This window comes from Lagopus leucura, unplaced genomic scaffold, assembly GCF_019238085.1.
Source record: "Lagopus leucura isolate 7727_CA_CO unplaced genomic scaffold, USGS_WTPT01 Super-Scaffold_739, whole genome shotgun sequence".
In the NCBI taxonomy this organism is placed as follows: Eukaryota; Metazoa; Chordata; class Aves; order Galliformes; family Phasianidae; genus Lagopus; species Lagopus leucura.
The window spans coordinates 1,296,906-1,319,334 of NW_024962255.1; the positions used below are offsets into that span (position 1 = coordinate 1,296,906).

General features: G+C 41.1%; 1 protein-coding gene across 1 annotated transcript in view; it reads right to left on the reverse strand.

The window, feature by feature from the left end:
- The window catches only part of PCDH15 (protocadherin related 15), a 383,291-nt gene that overhangs the window by 38,556 nt on the left and 322,306 nt on the right, over nt 1–22,429 (reverse strand). Inside the window, exons 27-28 of the mRNA XM_042862789.1 lie at nt 6,879–7,094; nt 2,892–2,980 (exon numbers count right to left, since the gene is read on the reverse strand). Coding sequence (XP_042718723.1) covers nt 2,892–2,980; nt 6,879–7,094 — 305 coding nt within the window. The remainder of the gene's footprint in view (nt 1–2,891; nt 2,981–6,878; nt 7,095–22,429) is intronic.

Here is a 22,429-nt window from a genome sequence, read left to right on the forward strand (position 1 = left end):
AAAAGTATTCTTTTTTATTACATATAACTGTTATTATAGTTATGACAAATCACAAAATAAATGTATGTGAAGGTATATAACGAGTGATGCACAAGCAGTTGCTCACCACCCAATGACCAATGCCCAGTAGCCCCCAAGCAGTAGAAGAGAGAGAGATGAACTGCCACCCCCTTCAGAACTCCCTCTGCAACATGTCATATGGTATGAAATATCCCTCTGGACACTTTAAGTCAGCCATCATCATGCTGTTCCCTCCCAGCTCCCTGGGCCCTTCCTTGTGCATGGCCTTGGCTCTGTACAGCACTGCTTAGCAGCAGCTACAAACATGTTGTGTTATCAGCATTGTTTTTCTCCTAGAACCAAACACAGCATCATGCCAGGCACTCTGAAGAAAACAATTCTATCCCAGCTGAACCTAAGACAGCCTTAGCTAGTTTAAAAAGCTTTTCAGACAAAGCATTTTTGCCTGAGAAAGTCTCTAACTTATGTTTTTTCCTCTGCCTGCTATTCCATATTGTGCAGCATAACATTACAAATTCCTATTGTTTTGCTTTTATATTCTGCTTAAATAGTTAAAGCCTTTGCAACAATACGGAGAAAACATTCTTATAAACCTGAGGGAGAAGATCAAAGAAATTTGACCATGACAGTGAAACAAATAGGTTTCTATGTGAAAGAGACACGTATGGGAAGAACATTTGAAGCTTTCCACCTCTATCAGTATTTTCAAAAAACAATGTAGCACTTCTTAAACAATGCTCACATAACTCCTTCTAGCGAAGGCTGTGTTTAAAAACACACCTTTAGAAGTGAAATTCTTACAGCATTTTCATTTCCTGGCCTCACAGCATTTGCAGATGTAAAGCATTCCCAAGCTAATTTTAAGCATTCAAAAGCTGGCTTTGTAAATTTCATGTTTATTCTCATTCAAAAGCTTCACTCACTGTTTAGTATTTACACAACTGTTAGAGACTTCCATGCGCGAGCACTAAGAACAGCAAAAAACAGTTCTGGAAGATTTCTAATCTGGCAGGAAAGGAATTCTTGGAGCACAGACTGAGGAGCATTGCTCTAGGCTGTTTTCCAAGACTGTGGTAGGCTTTGCCAGACACTGAGTCCAGGAGGAAAGCATTGAGGGGATGTCTACAGTGCAATGTGGGCTCTGAACTCTGCTGACATCTGCTGGGAGCTGGAAACAAGCTGTTCCAGTGGTTACAAAAAGAGATTTTTGCAGGGATGAAGAAAGATTGTGAAGATATTAGCTCTGGCTGCTCTTGCTATGCTGCCTGTTCCAGCAATCATGGTCTCAGTCCCCCAACACGTCATGCACTTGACACTCTTCTTTCAAGGCAGGCTTGTGTTACCCCACTTTCATACTGCCCTCTGGAAAAGCTCTAGTTTGCTGGCAGCTCCTTTGGCTGCATGACAATCCAGAACTGGGAGGACTTCAAATGCAGCCTAAATCCAAATTAATGTTCTAAGATCTGTTCTACATTGTGTAGAAACCTGCAGGGCTGAAAGTGCTTGCCTTCTGCACTCAACAAAATGGAAGCCACAAAAGAAATCTATGTAAACTAAAGCATGCTATGGTGACCTTGAAGGGTTAGGAAAGCGGAGGCCAACTCTTCAGATTACTGTAAAGAAAAGATACGCTGTTCTTCATCTGTCCAGTCAACACCAACACTTGACACTTTCTGAAAGCAAAATCTTAGTGTTAAGCAAGCAGACTTGTCTATTACTCATAGCTCCAGGAAGCGGAGTCCCTGTAAGCACATACTATTGCCTGAGCAACTTAACAAGTGCTTCTGATGTTAGAATCGATCAGAGATAAACTGCAAGAAAGACAGAACACGTCCTAAACATCTGGAAGCGAATCCATGGACTATTTTTTCCTAGCCCAATGAAGACTTAAGCCACTTAGACAACAAACTACTTCTTCAGTGAGCGATTCTATCTAAACAGGCTCAAGCTATTTCAAGTTCCATGGAGTTGGTAAAGTATGACAGTAGTCAGGATGGAGCAGATCCATATAAATCTGACAAATACCATTAATCACTGAACTCAGTAATGCCAAAATGTTTGTAACCACCTGTAGCATTTTCTTTCCTATATTGTCCAGTTCATCGTTACATGCCATACATAATATATACAAAATTATATTTGCCTTTTTAAAGGACAGTAGAAATGAAAACCTGGCTCTTGGAAGCTGCTGCTGACATGTATGAGCACTATTAAAACATATTTTACCAAAAGCTTTATTGTTAGCTTCTGAGTACGATAAAATACCACACCTGAACTGTGAGGCACTGATGATTCCAAAGACCTGTTCTCCTCTCCCCCAGCACGTTATATTCAATACAGTGCAATAATAACACCGTTACTGAGTTTTCACTATTATTTTTATGTTATGTTAGTGGTATTGATTCTACCAGAATGAATTTTCTAAACTGTTTTCCCCTGAAGTGATACCACTCAAATAAAATCACACCTGAAGCCATATCACCCCTCAGTAGACACACTGCCTCAGCCTCGTGGAGTCATGCTTCATCCATTTTACATCCCGGATTTTCACCAGTGTATGTTCTGTCACCAGCATTTGGAGGCTCCACCGTGCTCTGAGGGACAGTTCTGAACCTAGTTTGAGCCTGCAAAGCGGGCAAGAATACAAGCAAAGACATGCTTAGCTCTGCCTCCCTCCAGAGGAGGTGCAAATGGTGGGTTTGCGGAGCCAGTGCCATCACCCAGCCTACTGTGACCCACACTAAAACACTTGCTTACTTTCAGGTCTTTTGGCAACAAGTAGATTGTGGCACAAAGGGAGCACTGCTGGCTGAATCTAAACACAAAACCAGTGAGTTGTCTGATATTTGTAGAGTAAGTAAATTGATTACCCTATGAGTTGATCTTTGTTTTGTTCCACAAGGGTGGGAGGAACATTAGAGACGATGACTTGCATATCCAACTGATTGACCACAGAGACCTGGAAACAAAAGAGTGAAATTCAATTGGCACATCCAAGAGTAACATCCTCTCTGTACAAACAGAATGGAATAATTGCTTTCCTGCCTTCACAGCCATGCACTGATGTACCAACTTCTCATTTAATTACAGAGTAAGAGAGCTGGGAAGTCCTGCTTTGCTTGGCAGCCAGAACCAATAAACTGCAGGCAAATATTTAACCAAAACTGTAACTGGAGATCCACATCAGAATTGTATGCAGCTTTTTGGAAGAAAGTAGTAATTTAGCGTTTACTTACAGGATCATGAATCTCCCACATGCCACATTCAAAATCACTTATTAGCATTACAGCATTTCTGATGACATAACAGGAAAATCCAACTTTGGAAACATGCACCAAGATAAGTGCTAATACCAGATTAATTCAATTAGATCAAATTATACTTGGTTAGAAAATTGAATTATTGATCTATTTTGAATGAAACCATCAGTGCAAGTATTTCTTTTACCTCAAATTCCTTTAACTTCTCTCTCTATATGGGATAAAAACTCTCAGCTCAGCATTTTCTACCACAAAAACATGCAACTTCTCTGTTTCTCAATGACAAGTTGGAGCATGAGTGTGTAGAAGGGCCTACAAGTGTGTTATATGTTCAGCAGACCTGGCAAACTGCTCCGCATCTAACCATCTAGTTTCTTTGAGCTATGTTTAGTATGATCCCAGGCAAAGACTGCCTTCTGGTGAAATGTGTGCTGGTTTCCTCCTTCTAAAATGTTTGTTGCCTCCTGCAATAGCTCTCTCTTCACAAGTCCAACCAGCTTGCTATTGACAGCAAACATCACACCCTGTGTACCACCTGTCTATAGAGGATTCCAGAGCTAAATTTGGAAAAGTAAGTAGGACAATGTTAAAACAGATAAATTTAAATATCAGAGATATTCAACTCCATTCTAACAGAAAGAACAACTTGTGCGCTTTTTCAAAAAAGAAGTGTGAGCCCTGCAAGCACTTCAGCAGAGAAGCAGGAATATATTCTCACATCAAACAGCGATTTAAGCTTTGAAGCTTAATTCAACTTTAAATATTCAAATGTTCTTGAAATGTCATCAGATGCACTGATCAGCAGTACAGACTTCTGTGTGAGAAATACAGAATTATAATGAGCTCAAAATAAATCTTAGACTATCGCCATTAAAAGGAACTCTAAAGCAATGAGCAGTTTAATATACTTAACTACATTACACAATTCAAGCAATGGCTGCACTTATTTACTGAGTACTGCATGAATGTAAAACGTCTCTCGAAGCTCAAGGAACCACAATTATGATTTACAAAGGGAAACAGATTTGTGACAAGCTACAGCAAACCAACGGCATGGAACAAAAACCACCGCAGCACTAACTTGTATACTACATGCACTCGTAAAGATTTTCTTTTTTTTTCAATTATAAAACAGCATTAAGCCGGAGAACTATGTCAGGTTTAACTAACGCTGTTCTGAGATAAGCTGTAGGAAGAAACTGTTCCCTTCACTTCCACTTGAGGAGTGGAAACACGCTCAGAGCAGAGGTGGAAGTTGCGAGACAGCGAAAGCCCTTCCTGAGGTGCCACCTTCACTGCTCTGTGGTGGGGGCACAGTTACCTGGGACCATCCAAACCACTCTTCCTCGGAAAGCTTTTGCTGTTCCATAATCCAAGCAAAAAGTCTGGTCCTGCGATGCTAAACAGCAGGTGTCAGCTTAATGCATAAGAGCTGGCAGTCAGCGTGTTCAGATGCCCCCTGTCTATGAGTATCTGAAGAACACATGCTGAGAAGTAGGAACATTTCAGAATACGTTAAATTAGGAGCAGAGCAAACTGGATGTTTGTGGCAGAGGCTGGAAAGGCATCAAGCCCGTAAGTGTTCTACCTTCGATCACCTGTTTAATTCCTTAGGCACTTTCCCATTTTTTTGAAGGCCAGGCACTGGGGCACTACCTGACTTCTGGGAGTAACTGATGCTGAGTGCTGAATGAGGAAGAGTCCTGTGAAACCACACAAATTCTAACAAACCTTTGATTAAAGATGATACCATAGTAAATATTCACAGTCCAACTTTAATGACTTTAAGTGCTTACTTGCAAACTCATTATGAAGTGTAATTTCCTATTTCTTCCTTTCATCTTGAAGTTATAAGGGAAAACTCCATCATGTAGACCCAAACTGTAGACTGAGACATCTGACTTTAGCCACCTTGCCAGTCTCAGCTAGCAAAACAGACAGGTAGCCTCTATGTGGAGCAGCCCCTACGGTACAAAGACATTTTACCAGTGGATTTGGTGGTTTATGCTGCTCACAGAACAGTGCCAGCATATGGAGGCACTGTTCTGATCCTGATTCTGGAGAATACCTGGCTCTGCCCAATTCTTTGCTGTTCTGTGCCTTTGGTGTTTTTGTGCCTTTGTCTTCTCCCTATATTGTTCCCAGTGCAATCCTAACTGCTTCCCACACATCTTAGCTCTTTTGCATGTAAGCAATTGATTTAACTTCCCTCATCAACAGGCACTCCTTTAACTTGTACTGAAAGCAGTAACACCTTCCAGTCTGCACTCCTGACACTGACACAAGTGTCTCTTGGCAGTGGGTCAAATCCTATCGAACTATGAAGCCCAGAACAGCTTAGTCTGGCTAGAAGGCATCTTTGTGTATGGATCGTATTCAGCAAGAACCTAAACTTTCATGTTAGAATAGTGTCAGTCTGCAATTGCTCAAGAACACTGTGCCAGACTGCCCATCATTCACTTAGGAAACCTAAATACATCTATATATAATAATGAGACAAACGTCACTTCCTAATTTTAATGTCATTACTTTCTGGCCGTATTTGAATCTAGTTTTCCCACACTCATTGCATGAGAATACCCTGCCATTTTGAGAGGCCAAGCATGAGGACATCATACATTATGCTTATTTGCTCAATTACTGCATAACTCAATACACCAAGTATTATGGCTATCATCTGTATCATTTGACAGTGTTCCCACGAACTAGATAATGTACTTCATCCCTACAACATTATGCTAATATTAATCCAATCCATCATGCTATACGGGCTTTGAAGAAATTAAGCTCTGATGGTTCCTGTGACTGGGCTAAGTCAGTGTCCTTTACTAAGCACAAAAAAGGAAGTCACGGCCTAAAGCTGATGCCATTTTTGAATTGTTGCTTTCCCTGAAAGCTTCAAGTGCAGTTTTAGCCCAAAGTTATTTCCTGCCTCTCTCTTCCAGACATGAACAAGTCATAGCACTCAGAGCCTGTTTGCTCAGCTCTGTGCCTGCCCTGCATGCCAGACAGACATCTAACTGTGACCAAGAAGCTCTGTAGTGACCTTAGCAAAGAACACAGACCAAGTTAGTGAACTTTTACTTGGTTTACTCATTGGGGTTTTAAGACATACTAGGCTCTGCTTCACATATTCTGAATGGGAGCTGAGTGCACCTTGCTGCCTCAGAGAACAGACACAGCAGATCTGTAAGCCGTTGGATATTTGAGCTACCTTATACTTAGAATGCACAATCACTTTATTTTCTGCCATCAGGGTCCTGAATGCCCAGAACATAACTTAACCCACACTTAACACCAACAGCAATAATTTAAACTGAAAATTTAAACTGAAAATCATTAAAAATTGCTCATTGAACAAATAAAATACTGAACACCATGTCTGGTGTGGTAACTGAGATCAGCAACTCTGTCCCGAAATGTGAAGGTATTTCAGACAGGCATAAAAGCTCCTGATTTAAAAATGAGTTTTATTTCAGTGACTTGTAAAGATCAAGTACACTGTTTATGGCCTTCCTGTAGGTCTGCTTAGAATTAAGCTTTATGCAGTGTTCAGAATTCATCACTCTAACAAGATAAAGCTTGGCTCATACTTACAAGTACGTCTGCTTTGCTGCTCAGTCCTTTTCCGTAATCGTCAGTCGCAATGACCTGAAACTTGAAATAGGATCTTCTCATATTTTTGAACAGCATAGCAGTTTTTATTAGCCCCGTGTAAGCTTCAATCACAAAACCTTCTTTACCATCCTTGATTGGAGGAATGATGAGCCTGTATTGCATGGCACTGTAATTTCCAGTGTCTTTATCGTCAGCCTAATAGGGAAAAAATAAAAACAAGCACAGGCAAATAAAATAAATATTCACACAAAGAATCATTAACCTTGTCCTTTAAATAAAGTTGCACCTTGGTCCAGCAAATCTTTCCCACTGACGTTTAAAACATCAGATTCTAGAGAGCAGATATTGCTATTACTGTGAACGGTTCATTTAACTCTGCCGCATACAGTTTTGCTTTTCCAGCAATTTCTTTCTCCTCTGTTAACACCAAACTGTTAGAATAAAAATAAAATAAAAGGACTTTCCAGGTCTGCATCAAACTGAAGAGGTAAGAACAGAATAATCCTGAGAAACAGCCACTGTTGAGTTCTTGCTAGCACATATTGAAATAGGAAAGAGAAAATGAGCAATGTACCCACACAGACTCATCGTCCCTCTTTTAGAGGCATTCTTCATTCTCATGGATTGAGCACTTATTTTTGGAGTATTTTTATCTGCTTTTTTTTTTTTTTTTTTTTTTTTTTTTTTTTTTTTAACATCCTTAAATATTATATATAAATAAACAAATATATAGATACTATATTATATATAAATAATATATATATATATATATAAATATATATATATTATATATATACTATATTATATATACTGTTGCATAACAGACCTGATGGCAGTGCAGGACACAAAGCACTCTCCCACCAGGGAGCTGCTGAGGAAGTAGAATGCAGCACTGGCATCAATGAAGCTGCTACTGGAGCTGTTCTAACCTGGACCTTGTGCCTAACAGCCCTGTGGAGCCTTCCACGCCTACCCCATTGCTCCACTCCAAAAGGCAGCACCTGTATTCAGATAAAAGTGTTTCTAAGGACCATTAGAATGTGTGCCTCATCTAGAAAGAAGTCAGGGAGAAGCAGCTTATTGCTGCTGTACCTTTGCCTACTTGCTGGGCTGGGCACTGCCTCAGCAGCTAGAATGCCTCAGCATCTATTAGATGGCTTTTATTAGGAGACTTTTATGAAATGATAAACACAGCATCTTAAGTCTGCAGCCTCAGTGAGTGTTGGAGGAAAAACATCCTCACCATCAAGAATGGTGCATGTCTTTCTGTATAATGTGTAATTCCACAGGACTGAAAAATAAAATCAATCAAAATCCAGTCAGGGTTTATGTCAGTGTTAAGAGCTTGTTTACCATGATATGCCACCGTCTGTCTGAAAAGCATCATCTGTGCAAGGTCATTACGCCTCAGATAGATGGCCATTAATCATCATTAATTGTTTTCTCACCTTCAAGTGAACAAAATCTGTAAGGTGTGAATTGTTACCAACTCCTATGTTATCTTTATTTCTGGCTAGTTTTCAGGGGTTATCAGTGAGGATGCAAGTCCCTGCAGCACAGTGCATTGCTTTCAGGACACAGCCATTCCAGAGGGGTACCACTGGCCCAAGTGCCAAAAGCTGCCTGCACTTTCCACTCTGGCTGCTCTCAGGTGCCACAGAACAGAGAGAGTAACACAGAGCTATGTTGTTATACCTGGCCTCTTTTAGTTGGAGGCAATGAGCACACCAGTGTGCCACAGAACTGCCCAATGCAAGGACTCCCACAATGGCAGTGGTTATCTCACTTAGGGTGAGATTACAAACACTCTGCCTGTGGCAGCCAGGGAACCTGAACAGGCACAAAGTAACATTTGGTACGATGCGTGCAAAACTCCTCATGCGTGCTGCCCAAGAGACAAAAACCATCCTCGGAAATATCTCCATGGGGACACAGAGCAGCCAACCTTTTAAAACAACCACCTCGCTGCTTCCCAGAGCTGCCCTGCAGGGTGGGCACTGTGCCCTTCCAACAACAAGCCAATTTTGGTGCTAAAATGAATGCACTGGATTGCTGCAGTTGAGCAGTGAGCCTACTGTTTTTATTTTTGTAGTAGCAAATTCTACATCAATAGAAGGACATGACTTCTAATTGTTTGCTTCAGTAACAACAGAAATCAATTTCACCATCAATATTTCACACTTGTGCTACCAAGGACAAACAAATTTGGACCTAAATTAAGGTATCAGTATGACAGGCACGGACACTACATAAGTCATTCTTTCTGAATAAATGGCATGACACTGCTGCAATGGCTTGGAAGAAATGCCGCTGAGTTTAGTGAATGAAACCTTATACAGTACAGACATTTTCAACTTTTAAGCATGCGGTGGTTTGAATCCTGCAGCTCAGGCCCCCAAGGCTGGTAGAAAGGCTGCAGGTTCAATTTTTGGAAGCAAGGAGAACTTAGTGGCACTCCAGAGAAACAGCCTCAGCATCATTAAAATTCTGGCTATTCCAACGCAGAAATCATCTACATGCAGATGAGCAAAGCAGGTGCAGAACTGCCCGAGGAACTTGGAAAAATGATCAGATTCCAATTTCAAATATTCTAACTTTATTATTTTCATTTCCCCCTTTTTTTTTAAAACCACTACTTCTGCTTAGATCAAACCTAACGATGACTCAGAGCACTGTTCAGCTGTGAGGGACCACCAGAGAGAGCTTGTGAGCTGCTGACATCCATGTACCAACTTCCTTAACACGGAGTAAGGATGTTTGCTATTCTTCTAATTTGTCCTGAAGGTAAATATTTTTGACACTTCATTAGGAGGAGATATATGATGCTTCAAGAGTTGCGTTATGACTGTCAAAGAAGAGAAAGAGCAATACTTAATCTTAATATCATAGCAGTATATCTTCCTCTTGTTATGTGCAGGAAATACAGATGTCTCCCAAATTCTGCTGTGGTTGAGAACTGACAAATATGTATAATCTCAGGAGTCACCATGCCAAACCCTGTGCTCTTGCAGCTGAGCACAGGCATACTCATAGCAATGGAGCTTGGCCAGCATCACCCCATGCAGCCTCCAGCCCTGATCTTTCTCTACACAGAGGGGAAGGAGCAGCTGTGGGGCTGCTCTTAGCTTCCCCACAAAAGCAAGTTATGCAGCCAGGTATCAGCTGGAATACACTGCCCTGGGAGCTACCACTGAGGATATTTACCTCAAGGTCACTAACAGTCCTACTGTGTAATTTCACTGATTACAGCACTATCGAGATGATGGGCACAGCTGCTTTGCTTCTGACAAAAAGAAGCTTTTACACATCAAAATCTGGTCCATTGCCTTAAAACACAGAGGAAGCAGAAAGGCACTTGGTTTTGGTTGTTCTTCACCTTGAAAGGAGTGGGAGGGAAAAGTCCTTTCAGCTCAAGCGTGGAAATTTGCAGGACTTGATATTAGTGGTAGGTGGATGGTTGGACTAGATGATCTTGGAGGTCTTTTTCAACCTTGATAACTGTATGATTCTATGACTTGGATGTAATTGCCAAAGCCTTGTCAGTCTGGGTGTCTGGAAGGCAAGAGATGAAAATATATGAGCTGAATACTCTAAGTGAAAAATGCCATGGGAAGAGGACTGTTAAGGAGGGAAAGTCTGGGGAGGATATGCTGGGAGATGCAAGAACCTGGATTTCTGAGGATCTCTGTAGCAAAGTTAGGCTGAAGTCCACAAGTTTCAAAGAGTAAGAGGCAGGTAACTCTGGGAATGAGCACAATGGTGAAGAAATAAAGGGAGAAATAAAAGAAAAGAGAGAAAAGCTAATAGCTATGACAAACTTGCTGGCTTAACAGTCTTTAAATCACAAAGCAGAAATGCCTCAAAACCAGTACAATGGCAGATGTGGCTTCCGAACTAAAATCATTAAACAATCTGTAAATTCCTACCAGCAAAAGTTGTCTTGTTCTGAAAGCTATTTTAAATGCCAGCAGCTGATTGGAAACAGTTGAATTTGCCATCTGCTCAGTAGCACTAAGCTGGGAAGGAAAAACCACAATAGCCCAGGACCATTACATGCTCTGTTAGCACCCTCAGGCTCAAATCTTCTAATATTTCCATTTTAAAAGCCGTGAGGGGCGTTTATTTTTCAACGTTCCCTAGGTTTGGTCGATCTCATGTCACTTTAGGACCAGCACAACTTCTTCTCCTCTCTTTTGGAAACAGCATGGCACTACACAGCAAATTCCTCCCTGTACCCCAACGAAAGCAGCTTTGATATTCCAGTATACTTTGTAACTTTGACCCCCAAAATAGAAGGCAATCTAATCTGAGGAAAGATTTTGCTCTGTACAGCTTGGCTACTACACAAAATCACTGCATGTGCTGACAGAGTGAACACTGAGACTTTTTCAGATGGAATGAACACTGCCAACACAAGTGCTTTCATAGTAAAACGGTTGGTAGGCCAACATATTATCTAGAGACACATTCTTTGCAGGAAATTACCTGTGTGATTTAAGTTAGTGTAATATTATTCTTATCAGGGGAAGCAGATCTCTGCCAGAGGCCAGATGTCACAGCAGATGTGCACGTGCAAGTGCTGCTGCTGTCTCTGCAAACATGCTTCAAAGTAGATCCTGACTAGTACCAAGTATCTTCTCTCCCTTTGGATTATTCTGATTCATAATCACATTTTAACTAACAAAAGATTGCAACTGGCAAGGCAGCTAATTCTTCACAAAGAAGTTGTTGTCTGGTGTCCATGCAAAAGTAAAATTGGTATTCAGGGAAAACTTTGTGTTTCACAGAGAAAGCTATCTCAATTGCCCAGGGCTAGATCTCACTCTCACAGAATCTGCCGCTGTGAAGACTGCTTCACAGAATCAGAGAGTCATGAAAGCTGGAAAAGACCTCCAAGATCATCCAGTCCAACCATCTACCTACCACCAATATTTCTTAACTCATGTTCCTCTGTACAACATTACACGTTTCTGGAACACCTCCAGGGACAGTGACTTCCCCCTCCCTGGGCATCCATTCCAGCACCTGAACACTCTTTCAGAGAAGAAATTTACCCTAATATCCAACTTGACACCTGCCTGGCACAACTTAGGGCCATCACCTCTTGTCCTATTGCTGTTACCTGGGAGCAGAGGCTGGAACCCCAGCTCACCACAACCTCTCTTCAGGGAGTTATAGAGAGCAATAGGGCCTCTCCTGAGCCACCTCTGCTCCAGACTGAACAATCCCAGCTCCCTCAGCCACTCCCCATTAATACTTGTGCTCCAGACCCCTCAACAGTTTTGTTGCCCTTTTCTGGACACACTCCAGGGCCTCCATGTCCTTCTTGCAATAAGGAGTCAAAACTGAATGCTACACTCAATGTGCAGCCTTACCAGGGCTGAGTAAAGGATTATAATTTCCTTGCTCCTGCTGGCTGCACTATTTGTGATACAAGCCAGAATGTCACTGGCCTTCTTGGCCACCTGGGCATACTGCTGGCTCATGTTCAGCCAAGCATCGACCAGTACCCCCAGATCTATTTCCTCTGTACAGTCTTCCTGCTACCCTGTCCCAAACCTGTACTGTTGTCTGGGATTATTGTGGCCAAACTGCAGAACCTGGCACTTGGTCTTGTTGAACTTCATCCCATTAGCCTCAGCCCAGTCACCCCACCTCTGTCATCAGAGGAAAAAGGAAATATCAAAAAAGAAGTTACGAACAGCAGTAGAAAATAACTGGAGTTCCAATATGGATAAATGTAGGCAACAAAGCAAGCCCAGGGCTTTCTCTGTGTGCAACACACCCACACCTAGGAATTTAACACATTCATTTATCAATTGCTTTGATGCAATAGTAAGCAATGGTTCAAAGCTGCTTTCAAAGAATATGGCCAAATTTCTGTTACCCTGTGAAACACCTGGGACAAAATAAATGCAGTGCAATATAGCTTTGCTGCTGCATGTGCTGAAATATTCTCACATTTACAAAGAAAGGAGCTATGTCACCCAGCCTATCAAGGAGGGGTGCACAAACAGAATAGGTTTGATGTGAAAATATGAGCCAGTCAGTGTAAAAGCAGGGTTCCTTCTGGATATAACTGAGTTTCAGACTTCACCAGCTCCTGTCAGCATCAACCCTCTCTGCCGGCTTCATATCGGAGCCACATCTGTAAAACTCATGTCAGCCACTTCCAGACGCTTTGATTCACCGGCATTTATTTTGGCAAGCTTCCTTTTCTACAAACACTGTCACTGGTACAAAAATACCCTGTAAACTCAAGAATAACTTAGGAAAAACAAAAACAACCCTCACTGAGTTTATCAGATTTATGATCTCTGATACATGCTCATTGAAATGTGCTTCAAGAAACAGAACTAGAGAGATTAATCCTGTAAAATAAAAAGCTTAAAAAGAAAAGGCTAATGACACATCATTAGAGTGAAAAGCGAATTCCTGCTAGTGATTTCCCTGAAGACTGCATGGGTTTTAGTTTTATTTTCATAAAGCAGATTGGAAAGATGGTGGTCGTGGCTAAAGGCAGTCTGTCTGGTACTCACTCAGAGGAGAAACTCAGATGAAAACACCAGTGGCAAAGCAGGAGCAGCTAGGAACCTCTCAGGCTTAAAACACAAGAAAGGCAGCGGTCAGCCAGAATTTTTTGAACAAACTAGAATTAGGCCATTCACGAGGGAATTTTGTTTTTAGGATTATTTAGAGATGCCACAGGCCAGGTCATACATTCCTCCAGAAGTTCTCCATGAGTGTCATGGTAGAGGATCAAAGGTTTTTTGCTTAAGCCCTTTGGTCTCATTTCAAACCATGAACCACGACTCAAGATCTCATCCATGTGTGGAGCATCCTTGCCAGGCTCTGGGGGAAAGGAGGAGGCTAGCAAAGGCAGCTGCGTGAAGCTGCTTGAACATTTGAGAGGCAATAATCAGCCTCAGCTATCATTACAAGAGAAATGGTATTTAACACAGCTCTACATTTCCTGCTGAGCTATTAGCAATAAAAACAAGGTCTTTAAGATGCAAAGAAAAGAGTCTTGCTTAGAAAGTGCCATTTGAACATATTCTTTTTTATTTTTTTTAAACACATCAGCATTCGTCAGCTTTCACAGGACACTGATATTAAAAACAAATCATATTCATGTAGAGTAATTAGAATACTTCACACAGCAGATCACTAACCAAATTAATTCTACCTAGAAGTGACTTTTTGATGCTTTTTTTCTGAGATCAAGCTTCCTGTTTAAACTATCTATATAATCTTTCTGAAAATCTAGAGCAAGACAACACATTATCCTGCTCTAAAAGGATTTTATAGTCAAATGAATATATTAAAGGAAGCGATTACTGCTGCCAGCAAAACTGCTGCACCTTACAAAGCCGGGAGAAGCAATCCATACCATTTGCCTTAGTCACATATGTAACTGTTTTCATGATGAGAGAAGTGTTTATCCAATGCTTTATTGGCCTAATTGTCTCTAAAATCAATTTGTGTGTAACATCACGTACTCTATATTAGTTCTCATCTCTTCTTATGTTTTTTTTTTAGTGTAAATGTGGCCCATCATAGCTTCTTTCTTAGTCCTGGAGTTACTCACTGGGTTCTGTGTGGCCTCATCAGTACCCAGGCTGGGGTGCTTAATAAAATATTTTTCAGTAGGAAAAGAATTGCACTTTGACGAGGGGAGAAATTTTGCATAAACTACAGACTAGGGAATGATTTAACAACGGGAGTTAAACATACAAACGTTCAGCAGTGGTATATTTATGAAAAAAATTAGCCAACAGTGATTTACATAAATAATTGTATTAAAAATTAATGGCTATTGTAATTGTTAAGGACTACCGAAGAATTAATTGCATTTTTAAAATTTGAATGCTGTAGGTTTTGCACAGGGTAATAAAGCTGGTCGCCATAATTTCATATAAATTGTACTAAAAAATGAGCCAGTGACACTGTACAAAGAGAGGTAGCCGGGAATAATTTTTTATATGTCCAAACAAGGCAGAAGTGGAGTGCTACCAGCAGAGTGGCAGCAGGACACTGAGGCCCAGGACAAAGCCTAAGCAGAAACTGCTCTGCACACACCTCTGGTTTCCTCTGGAAAAATGTGGGTACGTGGGTGTGAAGAATGCCTGGGGCACTTCCCTACATACTGTGGCCTGGACATGCTGCTGGTCTTGCTGGGGTGGGGATCACCTTGACGTAAGGTTTGGAGCACCAACACAGCTGTTAACCCTATCTTGAACCTCCTTAATACTGTAGCGGTAACCTTATACAATTTCATACTTTCTAGGTAATTTCTCTCTGCTCATCTTTTTTGTCTTTTATCTCTTATTTGAAAAAGAAGGAAAATTATTCTAGCTTAAGCTGCCACTAAACAGCGACTGTTGGCAAGTCCTTGCCATTGCAATGGTTATGCGTGACTAATTCAATTACAGTCCTGGCAAACAGAAGCAGGAATACCCTGTAAATCACATCTAGCTGCAGGAGCCATCTCAATATTGAACCACCAGCCACTCTAGTTCCTGCTATTAACCAGTGCCTCTGCTGATTCCACGACAGTTCCATCAGCAGCAACCAATTGAAACCAACCTGCTCCAACTGCTTGGCAGGCAGGAGCTACTGGCTGACAGCAATGTGTCACAGAAGCTCTCTGGTGAGAGCTGCCCACCTGGCAAGCTGTTCCAGCTCTGTCAGGCTGAGCTTGCTACCAGCGCAACCCTGTTAGTGTGGTCTGCTCTCTTGACCTCTGATGCTCATCTCAACATTGCACACTTTGTGAAGCCAGAACTGAAAACACCTGAATTGCCAGCAGCCTCCCTTACTGCCCACCTAATCATTACCTGGAGTTGTGGTTAGTAGCTGAGGGGGACCTACAGGAAAGCTGGGAAGGGACTTTTTATAAGGGCAGGTAGCAAGAGGATGAGGGGAAATGGTTTTAAACTAGAAAAGGGTAGATTTAGACTAGGTGTTAGGAATAAATTCTTTACTGTGAGGGTGGTGAGACACTGGATTAGGTTGTCCAGACAGATTTGTGGATGCCCCGTCCCTGAAAACATTCAGTGCCAGTCTGGATGAGGCTGTGAGCAGCCTGGTCTAGAGGGAGGTGTCCCTGCCTATAGCAGGGGGCTGGAACTACATGATCTTAAAGGTCCCTTCCAACCCAAACCATTCTATGATTCTATGATTCCATAAAACAGAGCAGTGAGCTGCTCACACAAGCCACCTACTAAAGCCACAGGCAGCTTTGACCTGAGTCCTGGCTTTCTGCCATAGTATTTCCTCAGAAACCAATGCACAGATAAATGATAGCAGAAATCAAATCACTACCTGGCACTTGGCTTGACATGAAATTCCAAGCTCTGATCTTCAGAGGCAAAAGGTCAAGGTAGATACAGGAAAACCAGACTATGACTTGTTACCTTACTATGATGTAGTTAACGCCTGCCTTTAACTTGAATATAAATAAAATAGCACCTGTAAGATTCTTGCAACAAACCTGACTGCTGTTCTCAAGACAAAGAGCTGAGGAGCAGAGAAAGGTCCTCCCCAACAGCCATCTGCTCCAGATAGCTACCACAGCATTACAGCTCTCAGTAGCATCAGACCCCTAGAAATACCAGGGAAAATTGAATGACAAAACAGAAGTATTCTGAATGACTGAGGTGACATCAATGATGACAATGATAAAATAGTGCAGAACTCTTCTCCAAAATAACATACCTCTATGTGGAGTTCTGGCAAGTGCTGGTCTGTACCAGGAACTCAAACAAGATCACGAAAACTACACTGGATATGCAAAATCTGACAGTGGCAATCCCTGCTCATGGCCATTTTTGGGTCTGAGTTCCTGGAACAACATGCCTGGTCTGCTATGAAACATCCTATCTTCTTTCAAGCGGCGTCGAAGCATGTGGGGACTGTCATCAGTGGAGGTTCAGCTGACAGAACATTTTATGAGCTAGAGATGTTAAGGCTGCAACAGTTTTTGAACCAAGAAAATGACTACTTCTTGCAGAACCTGATTTGTATTTAAAACTAAAATGCTGTCAGAGTGAAAACTGTGGGGTGCAAAATTCCAGCAAGGCCTTTTTCATACTTGGTTGTCCACAGAGTTCTCCCTATTTAGCAGTGCCAGAAGTCTGCTACTCTAGTGGAGGTAAAATTTAAAACAGAAAACAAAAAACTTCACCAAAGATTCAGCATCGCCTTCTGATCACCTCCTGATCTAAAGTTCTGTAGTGCTTCTACAGAAAAAATCTACATCGGATTTTCCCAATGCCACAGCAGAAACAGTGAGAATTTGTTCACATTTATCAAAGGCAGATCAAATGCTGTCACCTTACACCCACCTGAGTATATGTTGTATATTCTGTATAAAAAATACTCTTGAAAAGTACCTATTAAACCCATTGAAAACTTCCTATAAACATATAGCCATACACTCATTTCAAGAGTTACACATTATTTCAATAGCAATTTCTGAAAGCCCAGCTTGAGTCAGGAAACAAAATTTCACATTTGACCCACCAATTGTTTTTTCCAGATATTCTAGAATAGCTTTGAAATTAAGGAAAATCTGTCTTCTTGAAGTGACATCAACTGTTCACAGAATTTTCTACAAGGAGAATGGACAGCAATGGACTTCAAATATTGTCAGTCTTTCTGCCACTCACTCTCAGGTACAATATACAGTAGAAGTGGAAGGAAGAAATATTTTGCAGGGACTAAAATGCCTTACTAGCTGATAGACATAATGAATTCTTGTTTGTCACAGACTCTTCTCAGAGCTTGAGATCAGCTTTTAAACATAAACAACAAAAAGAGGGTTGTAGGATAACAATACTTAACAGTCTTTTGTTACATTCCATATCATTCATTAACTGCATGTATTTTCCTGTGCCCCTATCTCAGCAGTAACTGTTTCTTGTCTTCTTTTCTTTCTTAAAAAAAAAATAAAAAAAAAAAATCCATTGTCTGGTTTGCTACATTTGTGATGAAAATAGGTATGTGAGAGGATTGCTCTCCTTAGGACAAAATGAGTACTTCATTTCCATTCCCATTTAAATGCTTCAGCCTTGCAGCCTGCTGCAGCACTGCAGCACAATGTGATATGCTCTGGGGAAGATGCATCCCTTTTGGCCATCAGTGATTTTACTGGCCCAGGCAAGAATATCTGCCTGCATCCCTTTTTGCCATCAGTGATTTTACTGGCCCAGGCAAGAATATCTGCCATATGGTTAAAGCCATAAAAGGAAAAGAACTTGCAGTGTTTGTTACTTCCAGTACTTGGAGGAGAGAAGCTAGAAACCTAAGGAACACATGTGGCTTTAAGGTCAGAGATGACCCCTTCTGATTGCCCATAAACACGAAGATGCTTCAGCACAAAGAATGAAAGAATGTTGCAGAATCATTAAGGTTGGAAAAGACCACTAAGACCATCATGCCACTTGGACCTCATTGCCACATCTACACATTTCTTGAACACCTCCAGGGATGGTGACTCCAGCACCTCCTTAGGCAACCCATTCCTATGCATTATCACTCTTCTGGAGAAGAAATTTTTCTTAATATCCGACTGGAACCTCCCATGGCTCAACTTAAGGTCTTCTCCGGAACCTATTGCCTTGTCATTGTTAACCTGGGAGCAGAGGCCAACCACCACCTCCCCACAACCTCCTATCAGGCTGATATTGATGAAACCTCCCCTGAGCCTCCTCTTCTTCAGACTGAACCATCCCAGCTCCCTCAACTGCTCCTCATGTGCTACACGACAATCACACAGAGTGCCAAATGGTTGCCAGCCCTTGCTCACTTGTACTGGGTCAAGTCAGTCCCCTCAAGAGAAGATCTTTGCCCTTTTATTAACACCTGATACAAGAAGCTAAATCTAGGTGCTTGTGCATTGGGAATTAGTTTAAACCTGTCTCTCCATGACCTTCAGAGCACATAAAAGTTGCACAGTTAGGGAGTTGCACAGCGATGAGAAATATGCCACAGTTAACATGAGTTGCATACTTTTTTTTAATGTGAAAGCAGAAGATGGATTCATAGCTCAACCTCTGATCAAGAATTATTTTTTCTTCTCACTCTCTCACTATAGGATTGGGCTGTACTCCTTTCTCTTTTAATATACCCCTCTGCTCTACAGGCTCTGATTTATTCCTTCCCTTGTACAATTTTTCAAGTATCCCACCTCACTGAGACAGCCAAACCTTGACAAGTGCCTCTACAGGCTGGCAGCACAACAAAAGTCCTGGTACAAAACAATGCTCTGACTTACGTCAGACCCATCCACAGAAGCAGGAACTCATTTGGGTTATTTAGAGCACATAGATTCATACAGAGGGATACAAAATCAGGGCTGTCAGACAGCGATAAGTAAGAGTTGGTATCAAACAAACACATCCGATGACAAGGAAAAGGAGGACTTCAAAAGGGCTGACCTAGTAGCTGCATCATCCACTACTCACAGAAGTCCTTCAGCTTTTCAAGCCAAATCCATCAATGTCAGATAAAAATCAGGAGAGAAACAAGAGAAGCCGAGAGATAATTAACAGAGACCCTGACGTACCTCAAATATATATATATATATATATAGTTTAATACAATTAATACAATTTAGGATCCATCCATTTTTGTTAACAACAATCATTTAACTGTAAATAAATACTCTCTCCTTCCCTCACAATAATGAAGGGGAAATAAGAAAGCAATTCAGAAGTTAATGCCACCTCTACTCATTTAGTACCTGCCTTTTACTGCTACTTCACTGAAGTACAGGGGAAAACATGGCAAGCCTGAGTCTTGCTATACAGGAAGTGTCACATATTGGTACACAACACTGCATGGCACTGCAGAATCACAGAAGTGTTCAAGCTGGAAGGGATCTTTAAAGGCCATCTGGTCCAACTCCCCTGCAATGAACAGGGACACCTATAGCTGTATCAGGAGCTCAGAGCCCTGTTCAGACTTACGCTGAATGTCTCCAGCAACAGGACTTCAATTACCTCTCTAGACAAATAAGACAGCTCTTCATAATTTAGAAATGTTGGTCCACCGTGTCCCAGTAACAATGGTTTTAGTCATATATACTGAGTAGATTTACATTTTGCTTTGCTGCTAGACAAAGCTATGCCTGAAGATGACTAAAATCATCAGCGACAAAAGAATGAGAATATGCTGAGAATACATAGAGTAAATACTTTATTTTTACAACAACTCAGATGTCATTAAAAAATTAGCAAGTTTTAGTGATTGCAGAAGATAAAAGTAAATCACAGAATCACCAAGGTTGGAGAAGACCTCCAACAACATCCAGTCTAAGCGTCCACCTATCACCAATAGTTCTCACTAAACCGTGTCCTTCAACACAATGTTCCTTGAACACCTCCATGGTCAGTGACTCCACTGGTGTCGGTGGCTCCTCCCTGGGCATCCCATTCCAATGCCCGACCATTCTTTTGGAGAAGTGGTATTTCCTAGGAGCCCAGTTTCCCATTTAGGATGGAAATTTGAGTAATTTCTATTGTACTTCATTAATTTTCTTAAAATTTCAGCTTAGAAAACTACTCGTTTAGTTCTAATCACCTGAACTCAAGAACAGACATTCATTTAGTTAATACTTCTTAACATTGTAATTGGAATGGGCATTGTATTTAAATAACAGAGCAATTACTTTTTATTTTAGAGGACAGGAAATAAGCCAGCTAGCACCAACTGCTGCAAACACTTGTGCTAGAACAGTAAATTACAGCCTGGTTTTCTGCTACAAGCACTTTTTAACTGTTTCTAATTTTACTTCAGTAAAATTTGTTGTCTTTGCTGCCATCCACTAATAACAACTTCTGTCTTACGACCTGCTCTGTATTTGCCTTTGAGCAAAGTCAGGGAGATTTCTGTTACAAATTTTAACCAGAGCAGGTTAAAGATGTTCAGCAGTAACTTCACTCCTGCATTTCTCTGATCATCCTTTTCTGTTCTCTGGCCACCTTTTCCAAGTTACATGTTTCTGACAGGTAAAAGCAGATTTCCCTCTTTTTGCCTGAATATCCCTTACCCATACTCCTGCTCTGTTTCATGCATTTCTTACCTCCTTTGCTGGTAAGCAGGAATATGAATAAAGAGCTAGGAACAGTAACAGGTAGGATTTCACATTCTGTTCTCATTTTGTATAATAAACTCATACTACACTTTTAAATTTGTTCCTTACATTTCATTTTTTCATCCACAAAATGCTCCTTTAGAGAAATAACTTTGCTATTCAGCATTCTTTGTCTACTCCAATATCTTTGTGTAGAATTGCATCTTCACTCCTTCTGAAGTTCATATATTTGACACAGTTTTCTATTTCATATGGTTGAGTACACCAGAGTTTCTAATTAAGGTTCATGGCTAAAAGCAACAACTAGCAAAATGTCTGGGGAAAAAAAGATACTAACAAAACTATTACCCCTACATGACCCTCAGATCACCCTAACAGCAATCCTACCTGCACTCCTTTAGTTTGGTCATCTGCACTCTTCTTTTCATTGAATCACACTGACACCTGGCTAATGATTTCATACAGAGCAGAAACCTGGTGAACCTTGAAAGTTCTGAACACTGAAGATGGAGGAAAAGAAATTTATGTATACAGGTTTTTCCAAATCTTTTTCCTGAATGCATTATTTCCAACATACAGCACTGTCTTTCGATTCACTCTGTAATTTCTTTATTTACAGGAAAATAACTTCAAATAAACAAAGGCACAGCATATGCTAGATGACACTGTTGGTTTTCTTTCTGACATCTGAATTGAATTTTCAAGTCAGTGAAGCGGTAGCACAGAAACAGACCTTTTCAACACTCCTTCCCAGTTACCAGTGCACGTCCTGAATCTCCTCTCACATAACCCTTCCCCAAATCTTCCTAATCATTGAATATTGCTACATTTTTTTTCAACCATTCAATGTCATCCTTGGTCACTGGGAGGGAAGTTGCACCTACCTGGATTTGTCACGGGATCCTACCCGATTCAGTCCACCAAATGACCCACAGATTGGGAACAGGTCCTTCCAGCAGGCAACATCTCCAGCTGCCCCTGAGCAGCAGCATTCTTGCTGCCCCTACCTGCTGCAATCTTAAGTTCTATTTTTGCCTGCAGAAGACGCTGGGAAGATGGCCATAGGGCAGATTTATGCACCATAAAGATTCCAAGTGAATTTCAGTAAAAATTTCCAGCTGTTTGCTTGGGCTGCTGTATGCGTTTCTAGAAAAGACTAACATGGAAATTCTGGAGCCTAAAATAGCCTGAGAAAAGAATTTATGTAAAATAAATGAATAAATATAAACAAACAAAAAAAGTCCTCTGAACTACATCACAATGTAGGAAAATTTTTTGGTGCTCTTCTATCCAATAATCAATGTTTAACCATATCCCACTTCTCTGCTGCCCCTGGATTGGCTTTGGGGAGGACTGCCACAGAACAAATAAAGCAGTGGACAGCTTTGACAAGCTGTGATATTTTCTGTTTTATTCCCAGTGCTCTGAGTAC